Source organism: Elephantulus edwardii, unplaced genomic scaffold (assembly GCF_000299155.1).
Source record: "Elephantulus edwardii isolate Elephantulus edwardi_28Jun2011 unplaced genomic scaffold, EleEdw1.0 scaffold00132, whole genome shotgun sequence".
NCBI lineage: Eukaryota > Metazoa > Chordata > Mammalia > Macroscelidea > Macroscelididae > Elephantulus > Elephantulus edwardii.
The window spans coordinates 7,211,747-7,224,144 of NW_006399882.1; the positions used below are offsets into that span (position 1 = coordinate 7,211,747).

At 47.6% G+C, this 12,398-nt stretch overlaps 1 protein-coding gene across 3 annotated transcripts in view; it reads right to left on the bottom strand.

Annotated features, from left to right (window-relative positions):
* MAGI1 (membrane associated guanylate kinase, WW and PDZ domain containing 1) overlaps positions 1 to 9,942 on the bottom strand; it is an 810,123-nt gene extending 800,181 nt beyond the window's left edge. For all 3 annotated transcript variants that reach the window (XM_006893840.1, XM_006893841.1, XM_006893842.1), the window contains exon 1: positions 9,639 to 9,942. In XM_006893840.1, the coding sequence (XP_006893902.1) occupies positions 9,639 to 9,942 (304 nt within the window). The remainder of the gene's footprint in view (positions 1 to 9,638) is intronic.
* Between the last annotated feature and the right edge of the window lie 2,456 nt (positions 9,943 to 12,398).

Consider the following 12,398-nt stretch of genomic DNA (forward strand, 5'->3'; position numbering starts at 1 on the left):
GGAACAAATATCGATCTCTTCCAGTCAGTTGGCTAGGAAGTTGGTTAGGGTGAAAGAATTTCCAACATCCAGATGGAGATTTCCACATGGTCACTGTTATTAGGTGGGTCAATGATACCACGCAAGACGTAACCATTCAGCAGAGTTCATAAGGCTATAATTGTTACAGGACCTGGTTGATAATTCTTTCTCCAAGGGAGCCACTGAACAAGTTCGAACCAACAATCTTTCGGACAGAAGCCAAGCACTTAACCAATATGCTACCAGGCTCTTTGTAGGCTGCCGAGGGGGAGAAGGAAATGGACCCATGGGGACTCGGCTGGTCATCACAAGGACCCCAGCCTTCACTCTATCATGGGGACTGAAATGATTATAAAGAATGAATTCCCAGTCTTCAATTACTTAGATATAAAAAGAAGATTATTATTTAATCATAAGACATTTCTCAAATTATATTTTCTAATTTTGTCACATGCCTGCAGAAAAGATGGTCCATGAAACGTGTACATGCAGAATACTTTGGACCCTGTTACTCGGGAGTCTATTGGCAGATCTGTCCTTGTCATCCAGACAAGTTTAGCTGTGGAAACACCAAAAATGACCTCTATCGATTCAGACATCCATAAGACTGAACTGCAGCAAAGCTCTAGTGTTTATCAGGGACTTTCCAAGGTCATCGACCTCACAAAGGAATGTCATAAAGATAGGCAGTAATATAGTAACCTACTTCAGGTCCTGGATGTCAGCCTTTAACGAATTTGACAGCCTTTATTCTTAGTGTATACAAAATCAGTATATCCTGTTACACATATATACAAACTCAAGAAAAGAACCAGGAACATCAGAGACTGGTGTTTTGCATTAAATAACCATAGTTTATAAAGCAACATCCTTCACATAAACCCTAGTGGTAAGAAAATGTCAGAATGTTTTTTCTTATAAACCACTTGATTCCCTTCGGTGAATATCATCAATTCTGCCATCCGAAACTATTGAGGTAATGAATGCCAGCATACGAAGTGAGCCAACTCTTTACCATGGCATCATAAGGTCAAGTTAATCTATTTTTTAAATAACACCGCCAACGGCAAAGGGTGGACGCTAGAAACAATGGACAAGTTGGGTTGCCTGTCCTTGCGTTATATTTTCATAAAAGCAGTGCAGTGTTCTGCAGCAAACCTAAAAATATCCCTCAGAGAGTGGTCTTCTGGCACTAAGAACAAAAAGAGATTGATTTTTCAAAGTTTAAGTTAAAAAAAAGATATATAAACATAAAGCACAATGTAAGGGGGGGGGGGGAGAGAGAACCGAAATCAAGCTGTTTGTGTAGCAAAGATTTCTTTTGCTGTTGGTCAGGGAAAACTGCACACTGGGACAATGCTGCTAGAAAGTGGAGGAAAGTGTCATTTTTAAGGATGTTGACACAGAGCAGGTCCTACACTAACTAGCATGAGAGAAAAAAAAGCCTGCCTGGGAATAGCTGAAATCTCGCACTTAGAAACTCACTTTCTAAATTCTAGCTGAAGTCAGAAGTAGAAATACATGACTAGAACTCATTAGGCATTGTCCGTCCTTATAGCTCCGTATCTATTATTAGAGGCAGGGAGGGAACAGACTGGAAAAGCTGATGATGGAGAAGCAAACATATCAAGATCCTTTCTTTCTTCCTAGTAAGAACGTGAACAGAGGGAAAGATGATAAGATCGTATATGGCCCAGTCTGCACTTAGTCAGATGACCAGGAAGGAACAGTAGAATAAGTGACATATGACCAAACTTCATTCCCTTCAGCAACCAATCTTAGGAAACACTTTGCCAGGTACGATTTTTACCCAAGTGAGTCCTTATAGCTTAGCAGTTCTGCCAACCTGAAGAACCAGCTGCTCTATCAGAGAAAGATGGGCAGTCTCCTCCTGTGCAATTTATTGCCTCTGAAAACCTACTAGAGGGTCAGCTATGAGTCACTTCTGACTCAACGGCACTTAACAACAATATTTTTACCGAAAAGAAGTTCTGATGGCACAACAGTTAATATTAAACTGTTCTGGAAGTATGTGTGTTTTCCTGCTAATCTAAAGGTCATTGGTTTGATTCCACCGGCCACCCCAAAGAAGAGAGGGAGACAGACAAAAGATTTACAGCCTTGGGAACCAAATGGAGGGTCACTGTGAGTTACCATCAACTTGACTGCAGTGGGTCTCAAGCACTTCCTTGAACATTAATAGCTTTGGCTGGAAACCTAGGAGGCAGCTCTGTCCTGGAGGGTCATTAAGCTTCAGGATCAACTCCACAGCAGTGGCTTCATTTGACTGAAAACCCACTGCCCTGGAGTCACCCTCACTCACAGAGATCTACAGGGAGGGGCAGAACTGACCTGCTGGTTTTCTGAAGCTGTAATCTTTACAGGAGAAGGCCACAGCTCTATACTGTAGGGCAGCTGGTGGGTTTTCACACCTTCCTTGTCAGTAGTACAGCACCTAACCACTGTGCCACCAGGGTTCCCAACATAATCATTTTGCTTCTAGAAAACAGAAGATAAGCAAGAGACAGGTTTCGTGTTTTCGTTCTACTGAGAAAAGAGAGACACGGGAAGAAACATAAGTTAGAGTGACACTATAATGAGGATCTGAAGACACACAACAGGGTGACAGGATCACACAGCCTCGAGGAGCTATTTCCCATGGGGTCAGCTGTGTGTAGGATCGGTGCTCCCTACCACAGGGGAATTGATGACATGAATCTCTTCCCAATTCCAATTATGCTCCAAATCAAGCCCCCACTTCCCACCAGGAACACATGATTAGTTGGAGTGATCAGTAAGGATCCCTGAGGAGATCCTAAGGAGAGGAGCCCACCTCATAATCCTTCGAGGTGGGTGAAGTGAGGGTGGGGAAAGGTCGTGGATGTGAGAAGAAGGAGTTGGAAGGGGCTTCAGGTCAAGAAAACAGGCCCAGTGACTCCGAAGCAGGATTCCAAGGGAAATTAAAACAGAGAAGACAGTGTGTGTTAAAAGAATGGGACTGCTTGGTTACAGAACTGTTGTCACATATTTCAGATGGTTAAAACAAAAACACAACAGCAAACAAAACCAAAAGAAAATGGCAAAAAACTGTATTCAATTTTAGGTGGTCAATATTCCCTCATTTGATAATTTCCACACTCAGCTGGACCACCTTTCTTGGGGATGGGAACAAATATGGATTTCTTGTAGTTAGTTGGCCAGACAGCTATCCTCCAAGTTTCTTTGCCTACACTGGTAAGCGCATCCAGGGCTGCATCTGTGAGTTAAAACATTTCAGCTGACTCCATCGATTCCTGGAGCATTATTTTTTTGCCAATGCCTTCAGTGAAGCTTCAAATTCCTCCTTCATTACCCACCGGCTCTTGTTCATATGGTACTTCCTAAAACTGTTCAGTGTCAGTCATTCTTTTTAGTATAATGACTGTGTACATTCAAAAAAATGGCTAGAACAGTATATAGACAGGGAACTGTCAGAAGCTCAATAGGATTTAGAAGAAGCCATGGCACTAAATATATCACTGCTAATGTCGAATGGATCCTGGCTGAAAATAAAGAATACCAGAAGAATGTATATTTATATTTCATTGACAATTCAAAGGCATTTGACTATGTGGATCATAACAAATTATGGCTAGCATTGAGAAGAATGGGAATCCCACAGCATTTAATACTTATGCAAGATCAACTGACCATTCATTGTGTCAATGGAGCAAGGGACCTTGCTTAATTTTAAATCAGTCATGGTTTAAAATTAAGAAAGATGTGTATTAGGGTTGTATCATCTCTCTATACTTATTCAATCTGTATGTTGAGCAAATTATTTGAGAAGCTGGACTCTATGAAGAAGAATGTGGCATCAGGATCGGGGGAAGGCTTATCAAAAACCTGCATTATGCAGATGGCACAACCTTGGTTGCTATGGACTTGAAGCAATTGTTGCAGAAGAGCAAAGAAAGCAGTGTTCAATATGGATTGCATCTGAAAGTCAAGAAAACAAAAATTTCAACTATTTCAACATACTTGGATCCACAATCAACACATTTGGTACCAGAAATCAGGAGATCAGAAAAGGTATTGCACTGAGGAAAGTCTCTGATCAAGGACCTCTCCAAATTATCGAGGAGCAATGAAGTCAGTTTAAGTACGAAGGTGTGCCTGATTAAGGCCATGGTCTTTTCAATCATTTGCTACGCATATGAGAGCTGGACAATGAATAAGGATGACAAAAGAAGAATTGATGCCTTTGAACTGTGATATTACAGACGAGTACTGAATATCCCATGGACTGCCAAAAGAATAAACAAGTATGTCTTGGAAAAAGTGCAGCCAGAGTGCTGCTCCTCAGAGGCAAAGATGATGAAGCTGCATCTCACAGACTTCGGGGATGTTGCTAGGAGAGCCTATTTCTTGGAAAGGTATATCACACTTGGGAAGGTGGAAAGCTGGCAAAAGAGAGGAAGAGCCTCACCCAGACAGACTGACACAATGACTTCTGCAATGGGCTCTAGTGTGTCAGAAAGTGTGAGGATGGCACAGGACAGGACAGCATTCAGATCTGTTTTCATAAGGTCGTTACAGGTCATACTCAACAGCACCTAACAACAACAGCGATTCCCTCATGAGGAAGCGAGGGAAGCCATGGGTTCTTTGTCATCTTCAATGTCTCCGTCCTATCTAAAAAAAGAGCAGAGGGTCAGTTTTAGGTTCTACATAATTTGTAAAACCACAAAATTCACCCACAAAAATATGTAAGCATGACCTATAATACAGCAGTTTCGGAAACCACAATCACACACCAATTCAAACCTTAGCTGTCTGGGTTATTCATGGACTCACAGAATTTCTGGAGTGAAAAAAGACTTGGCAAGGCACACCCACATGTCTTTGGTAGAAAGAGCCAAGGCCCACAAAAAAGGTGTCCTGCAGAGGTGACAGCAGGAGCTGTGTGTTCTCACCCCCGGTCACTCATCTCGTTCAATGCATTACTCACACCTCCAGTCCACTCTCCAGAAGAGAGGTATCAAAGCTGAACAAGTCCCGGCTTACCCTGAAGGCTTGGTCAAGGCAGACCCCTAATTTCATTCCACCCTCCAGAGCTGAGATGGGGCCCAGGTGTCTCCATTCCTAACAAGTTAGAAACAGGTGAAACTAAAGCCGCTGGCCTGGGGAACCGCACCTGTGGACCACTGTCCTAGGAGTAGCGAGCACGGATTTGCCATCAGAAAAGTGGATTCCAGCTCTACCTCCTCCATCTGTCACAGGACCCCTGAGGAAATTACCCGAACTCCCTGAACCTCCATCACCAGTGTGTGAGATGAAGAACAGAGAGTTGCTCGTACAGGGGCTAAAAACTCCACTGTGAACAAAAGACCTAGCAACTCCACAGACGACTGGACAAGCTGCATCTAGAAGGATTCCAGCTAAGAATAAATACCCCATGGAAACAGTTCACTCCATCACAAGGGGCCAATGTGGGTCCAAATCTACTCAGCAGCATTTAACAATAGCCTGAAAACACTTGTTTAGCAAAGGACCTAATACATTCTATAGCAAAACGCAACACCAAACCTATGTGCGGAGTCAACTGCATTTCCAAGGCTGTAAATCTTCACCAGAAGATATTGCCCATGATTCCCCCATTGAGCACCTGGTGGATTCAAACCCGTGACTTCCCAGTTAGCAGCTCAACTATGCTACCAAGGTTCCTTCATTCTAGAACATTGGAGGGGGAACCCAAAAACAAACACCACAACCAATCAACTCACAGCCAATGAGTAGGAGCCATCCCACAGCTGACTCTCCCGGGGGTTTCAGGTGGTGAACTGCACGGGAGGAGAATGCCCTTCTTTCTCCTGCAGAGCAGCTGATGGACCAAACTGCTTGTTTGGGGGTTGGCTGCACAACTCCTCACCCAGAACTTCCTAATTCCAAGGTAAAGGCAAAATAAATACTTGCTACAACTTATATCAAGGTTTCTTGTTTCCTTCCACATACATCTACCAGAATAACATTCAAAATAAAGACCAAAAATTGGCAAAGAAGTACAGCAACTAAAACATTTCCAACTATAATTCATATCAACCAAGGCTCCAATGTCCATGAATAAGCAAATGGATAAAGAAACAGCTGATCTGTGCAATGGAATATTACACAATATTTTACAAGAACAAAGAAATGATACATGCAACATGGAAAAATCTCTGTAACACTTTGTTGAGCAAAAGAGCAGACACTGAAGAGTATATTCTATATTATCTCATTTATGTTCTTATGAAAGAAAGCGCAGTTGCATCCTCCTGACAGGTGTGGGGCCAAGAAGGTTGGAACTGAGAGGGAAGGGGCCTCTCAATGAAGAAACAGCTCCGTATGTTGAGCATGTGGGTGAGTGGCAGCATTCATCAACTCAACAATCCACACACAGAATGAAATAACACAGTCCGTGTGTTCCGCTGTAAGTTAATGATACGTCAATAGAGTATATAAATATTCAGACCTAGTTTATGCGCCTTCTGAAAAAGGACACTCTTCTCCATTTAAAACCAACCAGCTCCAACCCACCAGACCCATTTAGATTGTTTCCTCCACAGTCCAGTCTTGATTGTAATGCCATTTGCTACAGACTATTTGGGTCCACACATCTTTCCAGAGAGCTGCCATGAAATAGAAACAGCAGAATCTTCTCCCACAGAAGACCATGACATTTCCATGGAGGCAGCACCCAGAGGGAGCCGCAGAGCTGTCAGTGGCTAAGTCCAAGTGGAGACAATACAGAAATAACATCCTTCTTTGCCACATGCCAAGTACAAGCGTGCCTGCCATGATTAAGACACAGTAATGAAGACACAGCGAGGACGAGTCTGTCATGTAATTTATATCATATGAAAGAGGAAAAACAAGACTTGTGAAACAATTTCCAGTGCCATCTTGACTGGTAACGAAGAAGTCAGAAAAGCTAGTTGTTGTTGTTGTGTACCGTGAAATCAGAATCAACTCATAGCTGACCCTCTGGTGGGTTTTCAGAAACAATTAATTGCATGGGCGAAGACTGCCCATCTTTCTCCGGAGGAGCAGCTGGTGGCCTCGAACAGCATGCCTGTGAGATTGCAGTGCAACTCCTTGCCACTAGGCCACCTGAGCTCCTTAGAAAAATCTATTGACTCTGTGTTATGTGAAGCAGTAGTTTCCAAGGAGCTCTGATGGCACTGTGGTTAAGGGTTCTCACCAAGTCTGGAGGTTCAAAGTCACCAAATGTTGCAGGAGAGAAACATTGCAGTCTGCTCCTGGAAAGGCAGACAGTTCAGCTCACTCCCCCAGAGTCAGAGGAGTTGGAGTCAACTCCAGTACAGCAGGCTTGATGTTGGGATTTGGTTAGTACTTTTTGACACTAGAATGAATTTCAGGCCCTTTAAGATCTGCCACAGCAGTATTTCCATTAGGCATAGAGCAATGGTAATTATTCATACAAAATATAATGCATATGAAGGATTGTGTAAAACACAAGGTACGTGAATGAAACACAATGCATATTCAAATCAATAAATTTTTAAAAAAAGAATAGGCTGACTTACACACACACACACACACACACACACACACAAACAGAGAGAGAGAGAACATTTATGATCCTCCCAGTGAACTCAGTTCCAAACCCACATGGTTACCTTCCTAAACTTCATAATGAGGCAGCCCTGGGATGATGTCTCTTGGCTGTTTGACCACAAGTGGAAAAGGGGGAGACCAGCTACACGCAGCATCTGTACACTGAAACCAAGTCCGCAGGAGCCCATCAGATACCCCACTAGGTGAGCAGGTACCCTTGCCTGCTCTTCCCCCATGCCTTCTCCAAAACAGCCCTGACCTGTGGCCATTCCTATCAAACATCCTCTACAACTGTAACAAGTCCTGATGTGTAATCCAAGTCCCAGACATCAAACACTAACTTTAAAAACAACTGAGGGCTCCAACTCCAACCCAGCACTTAGGATTTGTCAGGTGTACTTTCTATATACCAGCTTACATAAGACCCAAAAGAAAGCCATTTATTTTCGAGAGGAGGAAATGTGCTCATAAGGGGTGACTCTTGAAGCAAAGGCTGGGAGAAGGCAAGGAATGAAGCAGTCTCTCCCTGGAGTGTACTTACCACCTGGGCGACGATGGGAGGGACCTAACTCTTATCTCTAAGTTAAAAGCCACAGGGTACATTAAACGGGCCTGCGGGTCCTGGCAGGACCCTGGAGGGCTTCTTGGAGGGGCTGTCCAAGTGGAGGTGAGGACACAAACAGCCAAAGCTTTCCCTAGCTTGGTGTCAATCGCTGGGCCCTCAAAGCTGCCAAAAGGCCTAGTGCTCCTCGACCCCCTCCTCCGAACACCTTCCCCTTTCATCTGGGGCAAGCCTGTTTCCAAGAGAAGCTCAGCCCTGCTCTCTTTTTCTCTGACACATTCCTCCAGCTGCTGTCCGCAGGCAGGCACATGTGGGAACTTTTCAGCATGCTCAACTCTGCCACCTCCTCGGGCCTTTACAGGGAGAGAAATGCGTCATGGTGTTTGGTCACACCGGGATGCCTGTAAGGGGCTCCCGGCTTCTCTACTGGGCTGAAGTTGGGCTGGCTACTTACTGGCCAGACAAGATGTAAGGACCCACTCTAACCAAGTGCAACTTCCATCCTTGAGGGGACGGACCCCTCCAAAACAGATTTTTTTCTGGGGAAGCACTGGGGTCCACTCACAGACACGGCCCCTGAGGGCCCTCACCCCCAAACCACTCCTCAATACTGAAAGCTGTACTGCTTAACACCGGCTTTGGGGAGAAGTGTAACCTTGGGCAAGCCACTTCACTTCAGGCTTATGTCTGAAATGAGGTTTAAGAACAACTCAGAATTGTGAATCAGAATGAAATCGTGCAAGTGGCGCCCAACGCGCAGCAGTCAATAAGCATGGATGAAAACGGTAGCTATTATCATAAGGTGCTGACGACGACGGCGTAAATTTGGACTAGATTTCCGCCAAGCGCAAAATACCCTCCTCCCGCCCGGTGCTGGGCCACATGCGTCATCCGGTGAGCGAACACAGGACCTTCAGGCTGTGGAGCCGCCAGGCGGTGACAGCCCACTCGGTTCAGAGGGGTTGCGTGGTGGTGAAGCAGATTTTCTGGCGGAGGGGATCCAGGGAAAGGAGGATCCTTCCTTCCCTCCAGCCCACTTTTCAGGTCTGAAAACAGACAAGTGGCATAGCACGTCAGCAGCTGCGCGCTGCATCCCTTCCCCAGGGAACTGGAGAGGGTTCCACCTTCGCCCCTGCCTCAGTTCCCCAACTCTTCCAGCAGGCGAGTCTGCGCCGCCCTTGGCGGCCGAGAGAACCGGCCCGCAAACCAAGCCTGGGCTACGTCTCCCAATGCCCTGCGCGCACACAGACCCCTCCCCCCCCCACTTCCAAACGCAGGTGGGCAAACAACTACAACCGCGCAACAACTTTTGTGTACATCTCTGCGACAAGGGCAGACGGCTTCAGTGTCCCCTTTTGGTTGCTCTGAGAGGAAGAAAGCGGGAACTCAAGGTTAAGGAGACACCCCGCAGGCCGCGCAGTTTTCTGGGGCGCCCCAGAGGCGCACCCCGTTTTACCTTGTCTGACGGCTTTGAAGGTGACGGCCTCCTTGCAGCTGTCGATGACTCCCAACACGTCATAGCGGGGCAAGCCGGCCACCCGGATGCCCTGCACCTCAAGAAGCAGCTCCCCTTCGCCCAGCCTCGGGGCCTCGCCGGGAAGCCCCGCCGCCTCGGCCGCCGCCGCTCCGACATAAGGAAACTCCCCGTTCTCCGCGCCCCCCAGCACCACCACCCCCAGCTCGCCCTGGGGCCCCCGCCTCACAGTGCATTCGTGAACCCTGCTAGTCCAGTGATTCTTCTTCTGGATCACTTTCAACATGATGAGGTACTCGTCCAAAAACAGAAGCTGAAGTGAGAGACAGGTGCCCCCCAGCAAGAGCCCCCGAGCCTCCACGGGCTCATAGGAGAGCCATCACCTCCCTGGTACCGCCACCGGAGGGGGGAACCTGGCAGCCTCGCTCCCTGCGCGCACTCGCACTCAAGCCATCACGAAACAAACTTTCCGGGCTTTGCCTCGAGCCCCGCACCGGCGCCCGCGAGCTTTGTTTGCATTCCGGTGCCTCTCGGTCCACGTTCCGGCGCCGAGTGCTCTCCCGGACGAGAGTCCACTCTGCGCCGCTTGGGGTATTTTTTTTTTTTTTTTCCTTCCTTCCTTTCTTTCTTGCCTCTTGGAAATACGGCGCCTCCTCTTTGCCTCCCTCCCGGCTCGTCTTTCTTGCTGGCGGGCTGTTCCCAAGAGTGAGGGAAGCCCTTCCAGCACAGTTGCTTGGAGCCCTGGAGACGCGGCAGCGGAGCGGGGGGGGGGGGGGGGGTCAGGAGGGAAGTGGCGCGCGGCCCCTTTAAGCAGATACAAAGGCACGGCTTGTTTTGTTACATTTCATTCTATTCCGCGCCGCGAAGCGCAGCGGCCGGCGAGAGGAGACGCGCGCGCATGCGCCCAGCGGCCGCCTGCTGTCTGGCCCGCCCAACCCCTCCTTCCAGGGGAGCGAGATTCCAATGAGCTTCCCTTTGGGTCCTAAAACCGTTCTCCAGTCGGCGCTATTTACACCCCCTTTCCAAACACACACCCCTCGCACACTCCTTTTCTTTCGGTGGCGGGCGGCCCTGTAAGTCATTTTTTTGGGAAAAGAAAGTGTTCAACTGTTTGCAACTTTTGAAACGTGATCAATCTGACTTTGGGATTTTTCAAACAGGTGGGGGTTGGGGAGGCTTCCCATTCTGGCTCACGCGCACGTTCTCTTGCCGGCCCTGAGCCTCCCACCACGTTGGGCCACACTGTCGGCCACCTATCCTGCACGCTGCTGGTGGCCCCCCAGCTTCAGAGACCCGCCGGGAGGCGCGCGCGCTCCGGTCCCAGCCGGCCGTGCGCCCCTGGCTCTGCGTGCTGGAAGGAGGTTGCCGGTATCTTTGCGGTGCTGGGCAAAGGACTGCAGGGCCCCAGGGCCACCAAACTAGGACCCCTGTGACCTTCGCCCCGTGGGCGCACGCACTCGCGCGCCTCGAAACTTCAGAACCAACTTTGTAAGACGCGAACGATAATTCTAGGGGGCCTAAGCCAAACGAGTCTGAGGGCTCCATCTCCAGCTCTCTGTTAAGTGGGATCTGATTTTTCAACTGTCCTTCCAGAAAAGGTTTCTGGAGTCCTCTGCCCTGGGCTCAAATTCCTGGCGAAGCCAAGAAACCTTAGGACCGGCCCCGAGGCCAGGAGATAATGATCGCCACCGGTCGGAGAACTGCGGGGACCAGAGAGCAGAACCGAGGGTGCGGCCGCCACCTCTCGGAATCCGCAGCCCCGGGGTCGGGGCCACTCCGGCACCGCCTCGGGGCGGGGACAGGGCGCGCAGTCCCAGAGAAGAACTCAGCCGCGCAGACAGAAAACACCCCCTCACCCGGAACGCTGCCCTATCCAAATACTGCCCTCATCGGTCTGGGCGGTAAAGACGCTCCCAAGTGGCTTGTCTCTCCTGTTAATGATTTATAAGTTGCTTTTTTATCTCTACTCTGTTAGACATTCCAAAGGAGGTGAGTTGAAGGGACTCTGAAAGAGTGGTATGCTGGAGGGTTCCAGGTTGTTAAAGTTTGCACAGTCCCTCTCCGTGTGACCTTGAACAAGCAGAACACCTCTCAGAGCCTCCATTTTCTACCCTGTTTGACGAGATTACAATACCAGACTTTTTCTTAAAAGCACACGATACTATTTTATTACGTACTGATGATTTCAACGTAAACTTTTTTTCTTCTGTCCACTTGGTTTAATGTTAAGGCTTCTTCTAGGTGCCTTTTGATTGTCAGGCTGGGTTCCTAGCCGGAGATTCCCAACTACAACAGCCTGAGAAGTTCCTGGGAACATGGAATACCTAAGTGGTGTACTGTCCTCCGGTTAAGTGATGATAATTCATCCATTTTCTAGAACTTTTTTAAAAACCCCATCAGCAGACATTTTAATATTTTTAAAGCATTTTTTAATTATTCTCCTCTAAGCTTGTAGTCCCTGAGTGATAACAGTCATACACTAGGCAGTTAGTTAGCCTAAAGGTTAGATGTTCAAGTGTCTCCGAAGACACATCAGAAGACAAGTGTGGTGATGTGTTTCCCTAAGTTAGAAACCCTGTGAGGCTAGAGTGTGAGTGTGAGTGTTTTAAGAGAAACACTCATGAGGCTCCCTTGAGCAGGCAACTGGTTTGTTATCTGACATACTTTTGGCATGTTGCAAAGAGGTACCAGTCCTTAGAGAGGGACATCATACTTGGAAGGGTGGAGAGACGGAGAAAGAGA